The sequence below is a fragment of the Vigna unguiculata genome, chromosome 9 (genome assembly GCF_037176805.1).
Source record: "Vigna unguiculata cultivar grain cowpea cultivar isolate G323 ecotype 2 chromosome 9, ASM3717680v1, whole genome shotgun sequence".
Lineage (NCBI taxonomy): Eukaryota > Viridiplantae > Streptophyta > Magnoliopsida > Fabales > Fabaceae > Vigna > Vigna unguiculata.
Genome location: NC_140800.1, coordinates 44667391 through 44687200, shown reverse-complemented (window position 1 = coordinate 44687200; position 19810 = coordinate 44667391). Strand labels below are relative to the sequence as shown.

General features: G+C 32.3%; 3 protein-coding genes across 4 annotated transcripts; 1 reads left to right on the top strand and 2 right to left on the bottom strand.

Moving 5' to 3' along the window:
* Positions 1 to 3807: 3807 nt before the first annotated feature.
* LOC114162782 (dehydration-responsive element-binding protein 2D-like) lies at positions 3808 to 5791 on the bottom strand. The gene has a single exon (XM_028046759.2). The coding sequence runs from the start codon at positions 5623 to 5625 to the stop codon at positions 4864 to 4866; it is 762 nt and encodes a 253-aa protein (XP_027902560.1). The 5' UTR covers positions 5626 to 5791; the 3' UTR covers positions 3808 to 4863.
* Positions 5792 to 11112: 5321 nt separating this feature from the next.
* On the bottom strand, positions 11113 to 14365 carry LOC114196322 (LisH and RanBPM domains containing protein). 2 transcript variants are annotated; one of them, XM_028086929.2, is made up of 7 exons: positions 14193 to 14365; positions 13222 to 13363; positions 12338 to 12485; positions 12189 to 12264; positions 11983 to 12094; positions 11778 to 11869; positions 11113 to 11615 (listed from the first exon to the last, which is right to left on the bottom strand). In XM_028086929.2, exons 1-7 carry the CDS (start codon positions 14223 to 14225, stop codon positions 11571 to 11573), a joined length of 648 nt encoding a protein of 215 aa, XP_027942730.1. In that variant the 5' UTR covers positions 14226 to 14365; the 3' UTR covers positions 11113 to 11570. The 2 variants fall into 2 exon arrangements, with proteins under 2 accessions (XP_027942730.1, XP_085522329.1); XM_085666203.1 differs by lacking the exon at positions 14193 to 14365 and adding an exon at positions 13972 to 14175.
* A 1612-nt stretch (positions 14366 to 15977) lies between these two features.
* XBCP3 (xylem bark cysteine peptidase 3) lies at positions 15978 to 19332 on the top strand. The gene is made up of 5 exons (XM_028047319.2): positions 15978 to 16539; positions 17475 to 17710; positions 18069 to 18206; positions 18317 to 18742; positions 19019 to 19332. The coding sequence occupies exons 1-5, from the start codon at positions 16131 to 16133 to the stop codon at positions 19094 to 19096; spliced, it is 1287 nt and encodes a 428-aa protein (XP_027903120.1). The 5' UTR covers positions 15978 to 16130; the 3' UTR covers positions 19097 to 19332.
* The last annotated feature ends 478 nt before the right edge of the window (positions 19333 to 19810 follow it).

Genomic DNA, 19810 nt, shown 5'->3' with positions numbered 1-19810 from the left:
TAGATAAGGAGCAAATATAAAACATCCTCTTTCTCATACTCTGATTGGCATATTGATGTCCTCTGCATTGCATTCAAATATTGTTATAAGATGTCTACACAAGTTACTTTGCACAAATAAGTAGGCACTTGGATAATATATAAGACAATAAACTGGAGGGTTACATAAAGGGCATAATTAATTAGGACTAACAGATCTCAGACATTTAAGTCTAGAGGATTATTTTTGCACGAAAATGAACAGAGAATGAAGGCTTACCCAGGACGAAAATCTATTCAAAATCTTTGAGAACTAAAACCAATCAAATACATTGTGATTGAGCAAAACATCACAGGAAAGGAGGTTTGAAGTGCAAAAATTGTGTGAGAAATTCAAATTTCAAAGGCTATGTTCGGTTACATGATGAAATCTTGTTGGACATAAATACTGTATGGACAGAGCACAAGACAATAGACAATGAAATAAACACATTGTGTATGAAGATAACTTGTGTAATTAATATCATACGAAGAATTATAAATATTATTGTCATGATTGAAATATATAGGAAAAAAGTTTTTGGATTGCAAATGTAAGGTATCATCTTATACCATAAGGACAATTTATTTAAAAAACATTGTACATAGTTTTGTATATGGGTTGGAACACTGAGTACTCATATATATATATATATATATATATATATATATATATATATATATATATATAAAAGTTAATCTTAAACACAAGTAGACACTACTAATTTGTTGTCAAACCAAACTATAATAATAGTTATTTCTCATAATCAACATGAGATTGCTTTTCTTGAGATAAGTATAAGTATAAAATGATTATGTTGTAAGTCTCGTCTATTATAAAACTGGAGCAAATGGCTCATATATCTCTACCGACAAATAATTTTGAGATCCTAAAAGTAAAACTTGATGTTTGCTGAGTAAGGAGAAGTGTGTCAGCTGTTTAGAATTGTTGCTTTTATTTTATTGTTATTCATTCATGTTTTTTGAATCAGTAAAAGTTAATTCTCTGGTTGTTAGAAATTGAATTGGTTTAAGATTTTGAATTTGTTACTTCCATAGAAAAATTGTTATTAACGATTAGTTATTCTATATTGATCATATGATTTTAAATTAATAGAGAAATAACTTACTGTTGTATATTTGTATTTGTTTTTTCTCTGTACAAACCTGCACAAATTTGTAAAAGGAGTTTCATTTTATTTTATATTATCTTTGTCTATGTACTCAGAATATCAACCTGTATCATACATTTATGATTCAAAACTCTTCCTCCTGTTTGTGTTCATGATCCCTATCTCATAAGTGATTATTAACCCTTCCTCTTCTGGCATATGTTTCTGTGCTTAACTAAATTAATTAGCTGTGCCTTCAAAATTTGTTACTATGATTATCTACCTATGACTAATTGACTAGGTACTTAAATATTTGCTGAAAAAACCCTTTCTGATTAAACTTCCACTTGGACCTGTACGTTCTGAATATTATTCACTCTTTCTCCAGAAGTCATTGAAAATAAATAATAAAGCAAAAAGGTTAAATTATTATGAACTTAGTCGAAGTAATATCCTCATTTTGAGTGCTATAAAACTTACAATTTTATCTTTTTATGACTGTTGGGTGAAGCCAGACAATTCAAACCTTATATATTGTATCCTATCAAGAGAGCTTCCACATACATCATTGTTATGTCTTCTTACTCGTTAACAATTTTTTTCTTTCCAAAAGTTGCTGGTAACCATACTTGTTATTAAATATCATCCCATCAAATAGGTAGCTAGAAGATTCATTCAAATGTGGAATACGGAATACTACCCTACTATATATATTGTGTTACAACAGCTTAATTCATCAAACTACAATTTTTTGTTCATCAAACTACAATATTTATATTAGTTCATCAAACTACAATTTTTTGTTGACAGTTTAATTGTTGTTTACAACAGCGCATTTAGAATATGATTTTTATGTTTGGTTAATAAAAATTGATTTAAAATTTTTATATTTAAAGATTAAGTTAGTTTTTAATTTTTTTAAGGAAAATTAGTTAACTTTCGTATTAGACTTTTTTTCTTAGCTATAAATACGATCTTTATATAATTAAAAATATGTTTGGCAAAATTAAAAATAATTAAAGAATACAGAGCAAATAAGAGACATCCGAGTGATTTGGAACTTTAACAAATAAGCTTTTGAAGCATTACCTGAAGTCCAAATAACTTAAAAAAAAAGACATATCTAACAATAGAACTCTGTTTTGGACCAATTTTAATATGCTCAACAAGTTTGAGGTTTTGAGAAATCTAACTTTAAGAAATTTTGAGAAAAAAAAAAAAAAGTGGGAGAGAATTGTTCAATAGAAAACAACTTACAAGATAGAGATAAAACTTCACTAAAGCCAGAAGCAAGATTAAATAGAGAAATCTTGATAAGTTTAAGCGTTTCTGGAATCACAACTCTCACCATTATTTATTTGTTGTGTCTTGATAAATCATAACTTATAGAATCTTATTGATTGGAAATAGATCACTGAAAAGTTTCTAGGAATAAAATTTGATTTACCATATTGTTTTTACACTATCTGACTGTTGAGAATTTTCTTCTTTCTTACTCAAACTCTTGTGGCTAATAACTAAATCTATTGGCTAAATAATTAATAGGTGGTAATTTATAAAAATTACAGATAAATATATGTATGTGGATTGAAAGCGAAACTGTTGAAATTTGATGGCAACAATGTCTTTGATATTGATTTTTTTTTTAGTTAGCATCTTTTTTAAAATCAATTACTTTTATTATTTATGGCCCACTCATTTGAATATTGTGATTATGTTTAACTCTATGTAATTTTTATCTACTAAACTATAAATAATGGGAAAATAATTATTATATGCAAGTATTTGAGAAGACTATCTTTATTATAACATGAAAGTTACTTTAGAGAAACACCTTTTTATATTTATTAAAACTATGGTATATTTTAAGAATCAGATAGACGATATACTGGTTGCATATTTGACTATATACCATAGAAGAAATCATTTCAATCATGATCTTGACATTATCCTCTTCTTTTTGTTTAAGATTTTACCCATAGTATAGTTTATATGTGTCATTTTCAAAAGACATATTTAAAATTTAAAAAGAATTAACATGAAGTATAATAAGACAAAAATCTGAAAATTTTAGTATACTGGTGATAAAATATTAATAATTAACCAAGTAAGAAAATGTAATTAATTATATCTTTTCCAGGACTAAAGAGTTTGTGGCATATATTAACTTCTAAAAATGGAATATATTGGCCTACAGAAACTGGAAATTAAAATGTCTCATTTTCCCTGTCCAATTACAGAAACTGCAAATTAAAATATCTCACTTTCCCTGTTCATTTCAGTGAAGGAATGAAACTAAACAGAGCGGGATTAGACCATATTTTTAGAATGTCTAGTCCAATAGTGTTTTAGGCAAACTGTTTATTGGTTTGGTATTATAAGATTACAAATAATTTAAAATACAAAACTCCATAGATCACCTTAAGATAGTTATAGTTAAGAACCGATTCAATAACTTGGTTCTGGTTTTGTGTCATGGTTTTGTGTCAAGAGATAAATTGTTTTCATAATTTTCAAACTTGACAGGACAGGACACTTAGCATCTTAAAGTTTTAGTGAAATCTTGAATAACATAAGATTGATTAGCTAAAGGATTAAAATTATGTGTGAAATTAAAAACAAATCTTCTAATAAAGTAATTAAACATAGAGAGTAAATATGAACTGTCATAATGCAGATAAACATAAACAGGCATAAGACATCTTATTATTTATGCAGATAAGAAAGTGCATACATACTTTATGACATACAAGTCACAAGCTGCTCTCACATATCTCATAAAACTCATAAGCTGCTTACAAACATATCTCACTTTGCACCATCGGTTAATATAATACTTATTGACATAAAAGTCACAAAACACAATCTGCTTACATATATCTCAGGCTGCAGGAAAGCAACATGATCTCATGCTTGCAGCTTACATATATCTCGCTCGCTGCACAAAACCAACGAGACCTATTGATATAGTACTTATTGAAGACACAGATGGATATTCATATAGTACTTATTGAAGACACAGATGATACACTGCACAAAACTGTGCAAAACCTAAACAAAACAAAGGCCGAACAAACACATAGGGCACAAAATCTAAACAACTTTTGATACAAGTCGTAGGGTACAAAACCTAAACAACTTACTAATACTTTATTGATACAGGACGATAGGACACAAAACCTAAACAACTTATTAATACCTTATTGATACAGGACGATAGGACACAAAATACCGAGACGAGACGATAGATGGGGCACAAAACCTAAACGAGACGATAGATAGGGCACAAAACCTAAACAACTTATTAATACCGAGACAATAGATAGGGCACAAACCGATATTTGAGACGAAACCTCTAAATGACTTATTTGGTAATAGGGCACGAGAGGACACACCACTTAGGGATTATAGAGGACGAAAGGGGACACTTAGGGATTATAGAGGACGAAAGGGGACACGACCACCATCCCTAACACTATTAAGTAATATTTACATACATATATGTGGTAACTTAAAAGACACATACACAATATATATAGTAGTAGTACAGTATCTATATATATTATATCTTATTACCAAACCAGTGGTAACACAGATGTCTTTACCCCTCTATACACCGTGTATATATATATATATAGAAAACACCAGATCGCAGCTACTATAAGGTATAATAGCTGCTTGTCCTTGCCCTTATGAGATGTGACTCAAAGGGAGTTGTGACTCAAAGGATGACATTACATGCACCATGGAGTTTGAGGGTCCCACATATCCACATCTGCCAAGTTGTTGTTCTCCGGTGTGTAAATCTCATTCTCTGCTGCAATTAGAGGAAGATCTAGAGACATAGCAGCTTCGGCCCAGATAGAATCATCAAAAACAGGTAAAGTCTCGTTCATTGTCTCCCAAGATGGAGAAAACTCTCCCTCAATCCCCTCAAGTTTTGGGTAGGTTGCAATTGGCTTAGGATTGGTGTCCAAGGGAAGGGACACGATGCAATCACTGGTGTAAATTGGAGTGACTCCAACCTCCTGAGAGGCCATGGAGACTGCAGGGTTGAAATTGAAATTAGAACAAGTTGGAATGTCTATGTTGTTTTGCATCAGGGGCTGTTGCAGATTCTCCATATCAAGAGTTTGAGTGCTGGTACCAGGAGGTGGTGGTGGGGGAAACTGAGGTGGTTTCAGTGGGGGCAAAGAAAGGTCTGGTAAATTGAGTTTGGCATCAGGGCCATAAAGCTTACGTGCTGCAGCATCATAAGCCAAAGCAGCGTCATGAGAGGTTTCAAATGTCCCTAGCCAGAGTCTAGCACCACGATTGGGTTCACGGATTTCAGCAACCCATTTCCCCCAGGTTCTCTGCCTCACACCTTTGTAGGTGCAAGTGGCATTCTCGGGACCTCCTTTACCTCTCATGCACCCCTTTCTGGAGCTGGCCTGTGCTGTTTTCTTCCCTTTTTTCTCCTCAATTTTCATGCCTGATTTCAGCATTGTGGACATGTTAGGCTTTTGGAGGATTGAGATGATGAGGGAGACACAAAAAGTAGAGATAAGCTCAAGGACTTGCAGATGGAGTGAGGTTGATGACCCTATTTATACTGAAACAACAAGAGAGTAAATACTATGCAGAAGAGATTGCAAGTTCATGAAACGTGGCCCCAAAGTGGGGCCAAGAAGAAACTTGGCAATGTAAGCTACACAGACCGTGTCCACGACCAGCTTCAATGTTGATTTCTCTTATTCACACTTGGCCTCCCCTTTTACTGGCATACTGCAATCTCATGATCATGTGGCAAACACCACCAAATAAACTATGATTATTACTTAATTTATACTTTCTTTTAGTGTTTTTTTTATCTGTGAAGGAATTTTTGTGATGGATAAGATGGAGGGAGAATAAAAAAACAATAAAAAAGTAGAGCAAAGGGTAAAAGAAAATTAAAGGTGTGGGTGAGAGGATGCGGTTGCATGGTGACTGTATATAGATAATTCGGATTCGGATAAGTCATTCATTTACCATAGTGTGGGATCGGTGTGATATTGGAACGAAACGGTTGAAGATAAGTGCTTGCGGGGGTTCCAAAACTGCGCACATGAAAATTAGCAACGATGCATTCAGACGTGTAACGAAAACAATCCCAGGTGTTGGTGTTTCACGCTATGGAAAGGGCTTAGAAATCAGTGAATAGTGAAAGAGATCCAATGGACTGTGACACCACACATAGCAAATGAGACACGGATAAGAGTTTACAGAAATTGGTCGACATTGCACACCCCCTTAATTACAATCTTACTTCTTCATACTCCTACACTACCTAGTGCATTTGCCTTTTTTTGTCGTTTGGTGACACTCCATCACAAGTGTGAAAATAGAAAATGTGGTGTTGAAGAACTCAATTACTTGATGGTTGTCATCACAAAAGAGGACCGTTAGTAATATGGAATATATTTTTCCCCACAACATTAACACCAAATTTAGCGGTGGATCGAAGGGACTAGATAAGGAGTAACACAAACCGAGAGATAAGCAGTCTTTAATGTTTTCTTCTTCATCAATTGCGGAATTCGAGACTCACATGTCATTATTTTTGTCACACTTCACTGTGCTTCACTTAAAACTCAATTACAAACTTGTTACCATAATGTTTTGTTAATCACCTCGGTTGTATAGCAGTAATTGTGATCCAAGTGTTTTATATGTTAGTCCTTATAGTGTTAAGTTTTTACAACAAGGTCAGAACAAAACCAGACCGAATCTTCATAAACTATTGCAAGTGCCTGCAATGTTTAAAGAAAATTACAGTTGACTTTGCAGTGCAGACTTCACTGGAAACATTCAAGTGCAGCCGTTATGAAAAGAAAAAGAAAAAGCAAGAAGCACAACTTCGCAGTATATTTGTTGTCAAAGCAATCTTCGTTTCCTTGTACACTTTATTTTTTATTCATAAAAGAATTAAAAACTTAGAAAGATTGTAATCATCACACTTTATTCATCAACTGTATAGGAATTAAGCTACACACAGCTCACAAATTTTATTTATTTTTCCTTGCATAAGTTGTATGAAACAAACCTCGGATTAACTTTCTTCATAATTTTTGTGATTCATATATGCAATGTTAATGAAATTTGTGTAAAATGAAAGGGCAATTTCATCCTACATTTTAAGAAACAGAGAAACACAAAGAGATTGATTAAGATGAACCTCTTCTGACACCATAGTGTATGGGTTGAGCCAAAACCTTCACCATTTCACAGCAAACAAAATCATTTTTATTTTTATTTTTATTTCAAGTATTAGAATGATAATTAACAAATATTATTTCCTGGGTTGGAATTCTCACACATCATGACGCAATATTTCAAGGCTTAGACACGTTCAACTCCCGAAGCAGTTTGGCAACATCGATTCACTATCACGACAGAGAAAATACTCACTCCATTAATAATGTCAATGTCAAATGATGAAAAATAAAAATATCGTTTTTTCTGATCCCTCGAAGATGTGAATTTGGTTTCAGAAAAAAACAATTTTTTATTCCATTTTTTAATATCTAAAAAAATGTCATAATATTTAAAGATCAATCCAATATTAAATTTCCTGATACTAAATTATTAAAATTAAAGACTTTAAGGACTAAATTAAATCTTTTAAAATGTTTCAGGAGCTAAATTGCATCTGCTAGACACTGTGTATGGATAAAAATGGACAATTTTATTAAAAAAATTAAAAAAAAAATGCCTCGCTTTGAGTGATCTCTGAGACGAGCAGTGATTGCCACGTAGGCGAAGGGTGGTCTAAACACGTGATTCGTTTGTATTTCGACACACATATGAAACACTTGAAGTGACGTGCATTTGTTTAAACACGTAGAAGCTGTTGCATTTCTAGAAAGACATGCGTACTGTGCATTTAGACACGTGACGAAAACACCTTATTATTTTAATTACGATTTTCCTCGCATTTGTCCTTATTAGAGTAAAATATCTCAGGTCTGCTCAGGTCTTGGATAATCTTCTCTTTTTTAAAATAAAATAAATAAAATTGATTTTTTTTATTTATTTTGGGGACCAGTCTGATTTTGCATAAAAAAGTTGTAATGAAATTTGTTTCCTTTGTAAAATCTTTCAAACACTAACAAAACTTATTGTATTCTTCATTTATATAAGTGTTTATCTTGTATAAGTTATTATGAAAAATGTTTATCTTTCCATTAGTATTCCAAATAAGAGTTAGCATTTTTTAAACTTTTTTATAGGCATTTATCTTCCTTATAAGATGCAAAATGACTGATTTTTAAAGTTAACAAGTACATATTAATGATAAGCATTTAATAAATGTAAATATTAGTGTAATTAGTCTGAAATACCCTTTTCCTTAATTGTAATATAAGATGTAGATGTGATTTTTTAAGTAAGTTGTAAATGTCAATTTTCTTTATTGATGTTAGCCCGTTCGTACTGCTTGATTTTAATATATTTAGGATTTCTTAAATTAAAATTTTTTCATGTTTTAAATTTGTAAATTTTAATAAAATCAAAAATTACAATAGTAGTTACTACTGAAAACAAATCAATTATAACTTTATGGATTAAAAAAAATGAAACTGTTTTTTTTTTTTTAATTTTAATAACTAGTTGATTCTAACATCAGTTTTTCTTAAGCAGTGTATCTACATGTTTAAAGTTGGTTATACTAATTTTCATGCATTAAGATACCAAATCAGTGAAAGGTAATTTAATGTCTCATAGTGATTTTCTTTCTATGAATGCTAGCACAAATCATTTCTGAAATTCCTTTAAGTTGACAAGAAAATTAAAAGTATAAAAACAAATACCCACAATTAGTGATTAACATTCTAATATGTGAGAAATGATGTGAACAAAATGAAGACTGTACGAAACTTCATTCATTTGATTCGGAAGAGATGAAAAAAATAGGAAACTGTGAAACCCAAAATAACTTTCACACTTTAATAAGACAAAAATAAAAAATTAATTGATTTTTACAATATTACTTTTTCATTTGTTCGTGTTGGAAAGACCTAGATTACTTAAGTTATACAAGACTCTCTCTCTCTCTCTCTCTCTCTCTCTCTATATATATATATATATATATATATATATATATATATATTGAGTAGTATTAATTAATTTTGAATTGAAATCTAACATAACTTTTGTTCTGAGTTTATCAAATAGTCTAACATCGTAGTCGAAATTTAGAACGGTTGAAATATTTGGTTTAAATATTTTCTTTCTTTTCGATTTTTAAAAAAATATTTTAAAGACAAAACTATAATAAAATTTTAGACTTCAAAATAGATAATATCTAAAATATAGTAATTGATCCACCAATATTATATTAGAAACGAAACATTAAAATGTAAAATGAAAACGATTTTCCTTAAAAGTCCTGGAGCTTATGACTTGTCTTACTAATTATGTGCTGATATTCTCCCTGTGGGAAAGGTAGTGTTACTATATAAATATTTCTTAAAAACCTAGTTTCATAACTATAGTATTATACTTTTTGACGTCACAGTATAATATACATCTCAATGGAGTTGACTTCTGAAAAAAAAAAGTAAATACAGTATACAAAACATCATTTATCTCATTATAATTATTGATGACAGTCATACATATCAAGCAATAAAATATAGCACCAACATCCACGAATAGCAATAATAAAGTTTTAATTTTGTGAAGTGATCCATTTTAGGAGAATGTTAGTATCATTGAGAATATCACAATCATTAGTGTTACTGTTAAGAGTAAGGAATAAAATGAAATAAAGATAAACTTGCTAAAATAAAATTAAGTGTCCAAGCAATTAAATAATTAAAGTAAAACAATACTTTTATTAATAATCAATTTACTTTTTACTTTTCTCAATTAAGTAATAATTTTTACTTATACTTTATTTTTTTTCACACACCTACCTCAATTTCTCATTTTTGTATGTCTAATGCAAATGAGTCTCAGACATCGTTGTCACATTAATAATATATTGTACATTACATTTTCCGAATATTATTATATTGGCACCGTCAAATAATACAGGATAAGGATCCCCTACAGCTGGTGAGCACAACGTTTAAGATTCGAGTTTAATACAAAAGTTTTCAACTTCTTCTGAAAACGCCTCTTCAGTATATAAATACTATAAATATTCTCCTTCTGGCATGAGAAAAAAAATATATTCAGAATTAAGAAAAAAAAACATTTATATATCAACGACATAAAATTTATACTATTTATTATCTGATAAAAATTGTGATGTATTATAAATTTGGCTTCCATAACAAGTGGGCAAAGCCCTTAAGATTGCTTTCCTGGGCCTCCAACTTTACATAAATGGGGACGGCTTGCAACCTAATTTTTACTAACTGCACTCCAAACTTACACCAAAAAGACTAAAATATCCTTCTTCACTACATCACACCACCTAATGTTGCTACCATCTATCAACTACACTCCTTGAGAAAAATAAATAAAAACTCAGTTTGAAAATTGTCATTTATGTTTCGAAAAAATTGTTTCAGAAATTAAGTTTTAAAGAATTCGTTATGAAATGCATTTAGGTGGTTTGGATAACTCGTTTTGAAGGGTATCATGTGTTCTTAAAAGTTTATTTTGAAAATATTGTTCCAAAAAACTTTTAAAAGTTTATTTTGAATATACTGTTCCAAAAAACTCGTTCTAGAATATATTTTTTATGCATACCAAAAAGTTAGTTCCAAAAGTTTTTTTCTAAAATCCTATCCACAAAACTTGTTTTAAAAAACTTACTAAACAGAAAAGCCACGTTTACAAAAAATAAAAGTCTTTCAACAATTACATGGGTACAGGAAGAAAAAGCTATTTTATTTTGAGGAAAAATTGTGTCTATGGGCATGAGAGGATAAATAATCAAAATTACATTATTGAATAATAATGGCACTTAAACGGTCATTGTGCATCATAAAAGAAATATCGACAGTCTCTCAAACCAAAATAATGAGAGTGCTAACTGAAATAAAATTATAAAATCATACAATGACCACATAGAAATTTAATCCAGACACGCAAACTTTTCGTACACACTTCAGCTCAACCTTAATGGATTAAAAATCATCTAAATTAAGGGAATTGTGATAATTAGTTTGTCTGTTCAAACTTGTAATGGATAGAAAATAACTTAAATTAGCCATAAACGAAACCAACTAACTGCCTCAGAGAGGAAGGATCATCTCTATCCGGTTCCAATTGCATCTTTTTGCCATAGCTAATCATGGATTACTCATGCTTCACAAAATTGCAGCAAGACCAAAAAGATCAAGATCGCTTAGCAGCAAATAATTTATAGATGAAAAGGTATTAAAAAACTTTACACCTATGATAAAACCATTAATCAATCCAATATGTGACAAGATAGGCTTTTCATTTCCCAATCGACTCTCCATCAACTTTTGAGAAAATCCCTTAAAGAAAATGGTGGAGGCCCATCCTGCAAAGATAATGAAAGAATCAGTTTGAACACCAATTGTGCATACTATAGTAGCTGGCTACATATCCTTTTACTGGTCCAGAAGAGATCAGCAATCCAAGGTCTTGCAGGTTAGATAGAACTTTGCATTAATTCTTAAATTTCATAAGCTACCCCCATTACCTTACTCGCTTCTTGACTTAAGCATTGTCTAACAACTGTGGTCTGCTGTATTAGCCTCTCCATTGCTGTGTATCTGGGAAGATTCAAGTGTGCTGCCAATTACCCACCATCACAGAAAAAAAAATCACATTAAACATTGATAGGAGAAAGTTCCATGATTTGCAACAAAATATATTAAAAATATGCAGATAACAAGTTAACCAACCAAGAATAGCCCGATTCAAACTATCTGCAACCTGTTGCCGATACTCTAAGCTAAGGAGATGAAACATTGGGGATTTCTCTGGCTCCTTGTAAGCAAGAAGGGCCATAAAATCCTGCAACAACAGTAGCATAATAAAAATTCAATCTTAAGCACACACAAAGTCACACACGTAGATCACAAAAAAACTATGTGAAATTCAGACATACTTCAAGTTTTTCCATATATTTGGGCTCCTTTCCAAAAGGGCCCAGCTTGGTCTGAGCAAACTCCAAAGCTTCTGTGCTGCCAATAAAATGAAATTCTATGAAAGTAGGAAGTCTACGGGTTCTTTGAGAGACAATTAAATTATGCTCACCATTTCCTGGAGCAAACAAGCTCAACAAAATGAAGGCTTAGTAGATCAAACTGCAAATCTTTATTCTTCTCTAAAATATCCTGTGCTAGCTGCTCAGTAAGCTCAATAGCCTTGAGTGCATTCCCCTCGAGTGCAAAGTGAAAGATTCCTAAAGAAAAGATGAAATTTATCATCATGATGAAGTGTTTTCATTAGTAATAATAAGATCCAATAAAAAGCCTAATTATCTTCATAGGTGTGTGGAGAATTTCCCAGCACCCTTTGTGTCACAGTAAGATATCTTAAAATGTCAATAGAAACCCGGTAGAGATATCTTAACATAGTAAAAAAGATCCACAAGAAATCTAACATTTAGGACAAATCTCAATTTAATCCTCCAAACTTACAGAAGTTCTTTTAGGCCCTTGAATGTTCAAAAAATAGTTTTATCCCTAAATAATAAATTTGAAGGACATAAAATGTTTATTTAAGGTTGTTTTTAGTCACTCTAATTTAGTGTTTAAGGACTAAAACCACATATTTTTATAAATTTGAGAGACAAAAATGAACTTTTTAAAATTTAAGGAACCAAAACCAGATTCACTCCAAGTTTCAGGAAGTGACACCATAAACAAACAAAAAAAGTCTAATCACAATTCAAATATATTTTAAGACAGAAGTCAGAAGTCGTTTCAAGTAAAAGAATCACAGATGTAGTATTAAAGCACCGCTCGTGTTGGGGTTGACAACGTGCATTTAGATTTGAAAAATTCTTAAAACCTGTGATGTATGAACACTTAGTGTACACACAAAATTCTAGGATAAGCAGGCAAACAAAATATAACCAGAAAACACCAAAAAAATCTTGAATGAATTCTGTGTACCAAAAATAAACACAAACCTACTTTTCCTTTTGTCCATGTCCTCCAAATAATCTGCGGGCTGCTTTGTCCCAGTGCTAGTAATGAATGATTCTACCGATTCTTTGTAGCAATTGTGTATAAGATATGACAGAACAATACTGTGGATGTCATTATCATTTATAGCCTGTAAATTCAAGTAACCAAGAAAAAATTATGGATTAATTACAGTAAGAGAATCAATGGAACCAGAAAATCAACCATTCAAAAACAGAAACCCAACAATGCACACTACAAGGGTTGAATCTCAGCTCAATTCTTTTCCTTTTGTAGATAAAAATTAGAAGGGGGTGACTTCCAAATCCAAGACAAGTGAAAAGTGAAGTCTCTAGACGCAAAGACACTTAACGAGGAACTTAATTTCACTTCATCCCAAAGAAACGAGTGATGGTTTCAAAGACCCAGACATGCAAAACCATGCCTTATCCACTCAACTAACCCACTGGGGATGAATTACATTCTCTCCTAAACATAAATTTGAGGGCAAAAGTTTTAATCACCGGAGCAAAAACGCATAATAGTAGTAATTCATGTGAGAGCAACATAGAGTATACAGAGCAGGATAAATATTACATTCCATGTTTCCAATCCCTCTTCTGTTCAATTTTCTACCATGAGAAATTAGGGTTGGGAAATATCTTTCAGAAATTAATTAATCGGAGAGTTTCCCAGAGAGTAAGAAATCTTTTATCGCAGAAACAACATATTATTAATATCCACAGGGCAACTACTCACGAGGGTCTCCACTGTAGTCAAGACCTCAATAAGCATCTACGAGTTCTACAAATAAGACTCGACGAACAACGAAAAGTGAAAGGAGCACGGAAGTGAATAGTGACCACAGAGGGGATCGGGATATGAGAAATTGACAACACAGTACAGTCGCAAAAGATAAAATCATAACGAAGAAAGTGAAGTCGAAACAGTAGAGCACGGACAAGGAGAAAGAAACATACAACGTTTTCGTATTGACGAGGATCGAGGTCCATGGTTTGGTAGAAGACGAGAGAAGCGAACAGTGAAAGGAGGCGCCAGTCACGAGACTGAGGTGCGGTGGCTACGAAACGATCCGATTGCAATTCACACCGTCCGTGTTCGTGATGACTCCAACGTGTGGTGAGTGTGTGAGTTTTCTCAAAGCAAACACGTGACCTGCCTCTCAACTCGTTTGCTGAGTCAGCCGGGTGCACGTGAGCGAGTGACCCACTGAACCAAATCAACCAATTACAACCTTTTTCTTATTCCAAAAAATCAGATTCTTTGATTTTATTTTTCAACTACCATAGTCTCGGTATTATATTACAATAATATATAAAAGAAATTCTTTTTTTATTTACATTTTATAATATTAATTATACTTTTTATAATATAATTTTTTATTAAATAATATAATATTACTCATATTATTAATATAATATTTTATATATATATATAGTACCTGTATTTATTCTAATTTAATATAAATAAATTTTATATTATATAATTAGTTTTTTAAGAATTTAATAATATTTAAAATTAAGTATCTCTAATAAATCAAAATGTTAAGGTTTATTTTATTTATACCCCATAATAACTGGGACCAGGAAGGTACACATAAATTACCACACGTTATGAATATGGTAGGTCAAAGAGACTTTATGACATATATGTATCTTCTAGAACTTAGAATACAACTGACAGGTCATAAATGTGGACTCCAGTATTCGCGAAAATAAAAATATCAGTATAAATTAGTTTTTACTAAATAGTTAATACCTCGTCTTAACTATGAGAACATATTCTTGGAAGGTGTAAAGTATTTATATGACTAGGCACACACACACGTCAATATAAGGGGTAAACTAAAATCTCTTATATTTTTTCACAAAATTAATATTTGCCAATAGATTTTTAATAAGAAAAGGCAAACATAAACACTAACATGAGACAAACAAATAGACAGTACGAGAAGAAAATAAATCACTCCGCATAAATAAGATTAAAATATTGAGTTTGTACATTTTTTATATTTTTATTTTGCATTAATCATATAATTAATTAGATGTGAAGTGTAATTATTAATTTAAATATTATTTTTCGACATGTTTTACCTTTTTGGTAATTATTCTTAACAATAATCGTTTTTAATAATGATTGACGGACTTGAATCGAATCTGAACAAATTTCATATCTTTTAAATGTTGGTAAACAAATTAAATTACTTTTTCTTCCAACTTCTTTTATTAAATCAATTTTATTTTTAAATATTTTTAATTATATTATAATTAATTATAATAATTATTTATTTTTATGAAAGGTTTAACTTCCACATAATAATTTATTTAGTTTATTTCAATTTTATTCCTAGATTTATACAATGCACTCAAAATATAGAACATTAAAATAGGACAATTATTATAACATTTGCATAGTTTTTCTTTTAATTTTGTTTATACAAACCAACCAGCTGACTTGACTTACAGATCAGATATTATGCAATACAGATCAACACAATTAGAAAAATTAGCTCTTAATTATTATGCAGACCAAATATTAGATGAGTTAAAACGAAATGGACCAACCCAATTTCTGATCCTAGACCAGACTCTAATATTACATACACGCAGTCTTTAAAACAAATCATATGCCTCAGGTACACTCTTTTGCGTGTTCAATTTTGAGACAAACATGTTTATTTACTTTTTTTTTATAAATGAAATATACTAAATTTTAAGTGGATAGAACATATATTGAGTGTGGTTTTGTAGTTGGGAGTTGGGACCGTGTGGATCACTGGATGTCCAGAATCGATCCAAAAGTAGCTTCCTCAAACCTTCTACCACCTACGTTCCTCCTTTCTAGGAATTCCAACTCAAACTCAGCGTTGTTAATTCTGATTTTCCACGAAAGGTCCGATGAAATTGTTGTTGTCTCTCATCCTCCTCTTCACTCTCTTCTTGCCTTTCGCCTCTGCCTCCGACACCTCCGATCTGTTCGAAAGGTGGTGCAAGGAACACGCCAAAACCTATTCTTCCGAGGAAGAAAAACGCTACAGGTTCCGTGTGTTCGAGGACAACTATGCCTTTGTCTCGCAACACAACCACAACGCCAATGCTAACAATTCCACCTACACTCTCTCCCTCAACGCATTCGCCGATCTCACCCACCATGAATTCAAAACCTCACGCCTTGGCTTTTCCCCTTCCATGCTTCGATTCAAGCGGCTTCAGAATCAACAACCCCATCAGCTTCTACACCTTCCTTCTGAGATCGATTGGAGACAGAGTGGCGCTGTTACACCTGTCAAAGACCAAGGAGCCTGCGGTACTCCCTATATCTTCTTTATACGCCCTTTTTCAAAATTATCAAATACTTTTTCTTCTTAATCGTTCAACATTAGTGGCAGTAGTACCTAACTCTCGTTCCATGAGCTCAATTTTGAAGTTGTATCAGACACCAGCTTAGGCCACATGTTTCTTCTAGTAAGTACTTTTTGGAAAAAAGAAGAAGTTAAAGTTATACACTACTGTAGCTTAGTAGGTTCTATTGTACCATCTATTATAGCCCACTAGCATATATTAGTTGTGGAAATTTCATATTGGAGATACTTAATCCTTCGCCTAAAGGTTACGTTAGAGATTGTACATTAACTAGTGATATAATCTCATTATGAAGTTTGGTCAATTTAAGATTCTATGAATGCATATTCTAGTTGTTGTAAATGTTGGGTGGTTTATACCAACCGTTTCTGAATATGGAATCCTACCAATTTGATGCTCACGGCGTGCTAGAGATTCTAGCATATATAAGTGAGAAACAATCTTAACTTGATGAATTCGCTTTTGGGAATATGCTAATCTCAAATCGAAATTCCAACATTTATATTTATAATTAGTGAGTAGGTTCAGAGAGATAATTATTTTTTCTAAATGTTTAATAGGCATAGCCAGATTACTGTTAGGAGTTTAGGGAGTGTTTAGTTGGCCTCTAATTTGACAAACAACTATTGTATGGTCAGCTGGTTTTACGATTTTGCCAATTCGTGGCATAAGACCTTCAAGGAAAATCCGGTTTAGTTAAAAAACTTTTGATACAAGAAAGCTACTTATCTCTCTTGTATATTGTGCAAAAAATTCATTAGTTGATTTTGAATTCGTCATTCTTGGTGACATGCTATTTGTTCTTCTTGGACTTTTTAGTTGTCACTATGATTTGTTCATGATACAATTCGGTGACAACTTAAGATGTGTGTTATCTAGGTGCATGTTGGGCGTTCTCAGCTACTGGTGCAATTGAAGGTATAAATAAGATTGTTACTGGGTCTCTTGAAAGCATTTCTGAGCAAGAATTGGTAGATTGTGACACATCCTACAACAGTGGTTGTGAAGGTGGACTCATGGATTATGCATACCAATTTATCATTGACAACAAAGGGATTGATACAGAGGATGATTATCCATATCAAGCTCGGCAACGGCCTTGCAATAAGGACAAGGTATTTTTGCTTCTTCAGCCGCTTTCCCTCCAAAATGTTGAATTCTTAAGTTTCAGTCTATCAATTGTATACCCACACCTGTTGGTTCAAGCACCATATAGTATGATTTCTCTTTAACCAGTACTTGAGATCAAGTGGAAAGAAAAGAAGAAGATAAAACTTGTTAATGAGTCCACCGAGTTTGACTGAAACTAATCAGTGTTTAATGTGACTTCTGGTACCTACCAAGGGTCTAAAACCAGAAAACTGCTTGTGAAATTTTTTGTCTTTCCTTTCTTCCTTTTCTGTTTATTTGTTTTGCTGATATTAGTATGTTTATTATCTGTTTTCACCCTTTCTTCCTGCATATAATCTACAGTTGAAAAGGCGTATTGTTACAATTGATGATTATGCTGATTTGCCTTCGAACGAGGAAGAGATACTAAAGGCCGTTGCTTCACAGCCTGTGAGTGTAGGCATATGTGGTAGTGATAGAGCTTTCCAGTTGTACTCACAGGTTGGTAATCCAGTGATCAATATGAGCACTGACTTATTTGTATTATTATCACATATATCTGTACCATCTATCTTAAAATTAACAGTGGCTATAAAATATTGATGTATTAGGGTATCTTCTCCGGACCATGTTCAACTGCTTTGGATCATGCAGTATTGATAGTAGGTTATGGTTCAGAAAATGGAGTTGATTATTGGATTGTAAAGAACTCATGGGGAAAATATTGGGGAATGAATGGTTACATACACATGATACGGAACAGTGGCGATTCCAAAGGGATATGTGGAATCAACACATTAGCTTCATATCCTATCAAGACCAATCCTAATCCTCCTCCTCCCCCAGCTCCTGTAAGATGTAATCTGTTCACTCACTGTTCAGAAGGAGAAACATGTTGTTGTGCCACGAGCTTTCTTGGAATATGCTTTTCTTGGAAATGCTGTGGGTTAACTTCTGCTGTGTGTTGTAAAGACAGGCGGCACTGTTGCCCCCAGGATTATCCAATTTGTGATACAAAAAAGAGCCAATGTTTAAAGGTTAGTATTAACTCCTTCTTACCTGTGCTCATCATCACAATTAAATGATCTAATATGGTGCCCAAAACGTGGGTGATCGATTTGTTGACGTTTATGTTCCACTAAAACATATTTCAATTCACAATTTTTAGTTCATTACCATTTGATGCAATCTTTACTAAGAAATACTAACACGTTGTATTCATCCACATAAAGAGAATGTATCAGAAAATTGTGTAATTAGCATTGCATTTTTTAATAAAACAAATATACTTACTGATTTTCTCTATACCGCAGATTACAAATGGGACCACAGCAATCACATCAGGAAATCAGGATTTCTCCAACAAGCCAAGAGGTTGGAAATCTCATTGAAGTTTTTTCAACACCATCCATTTGTATGATTCATAGTTGCTATCCTATTTATTTGTGTTAATGGGTTATTTTATCACGGGTAGCCTATTAGCGCTCAAAAGGAATCAAGTGTTGACAAATGGATTATATTCGATATTGTGTAAGGATATTGATTGGATAAGCATGTAGGGAATGCTTGTACAACCCGAATAGCATATCGTTCTATTATAGAGGAAACGTTTTTGTTTTAGCTACAATCGCTAGCTTCTAAAATTGTGCATCTACATTGGGAGTTTGTCCATTTTAAAGTTGTCGGAAGTGCGTGTCTGAAAATGGATCTCGTATGGGATTTTCGTATCAAAATAAATGTTACCAATGCTAACTTGTGGGGTCTTTACATCATGATGCATGCGTTTTCACACATATGCTTGAAATTGATTATGAACTGTAACATAAATGAAGTATATGATTAGAATAAGTTGAAATAAACTTCGGTTATAAAATAACATAAAAACTAAAACAGGCATTTATTTTTTCTTTACTTTAGAAAATGGAAGAATTAATTTTTAAGCCCAAAACAAAAGGAGCTAAGACAGGGAGGTGACAGATAGTGACAATATAAACCACCCTGAATCCTCCATCAGTGCCAGTTCTGCCAATGTAGATGTTTGTTTTCATTTGCAGGATAAGTGAAAATCGGGTAGCCAATTGTATTAATTTGGATTAGTGATGCTC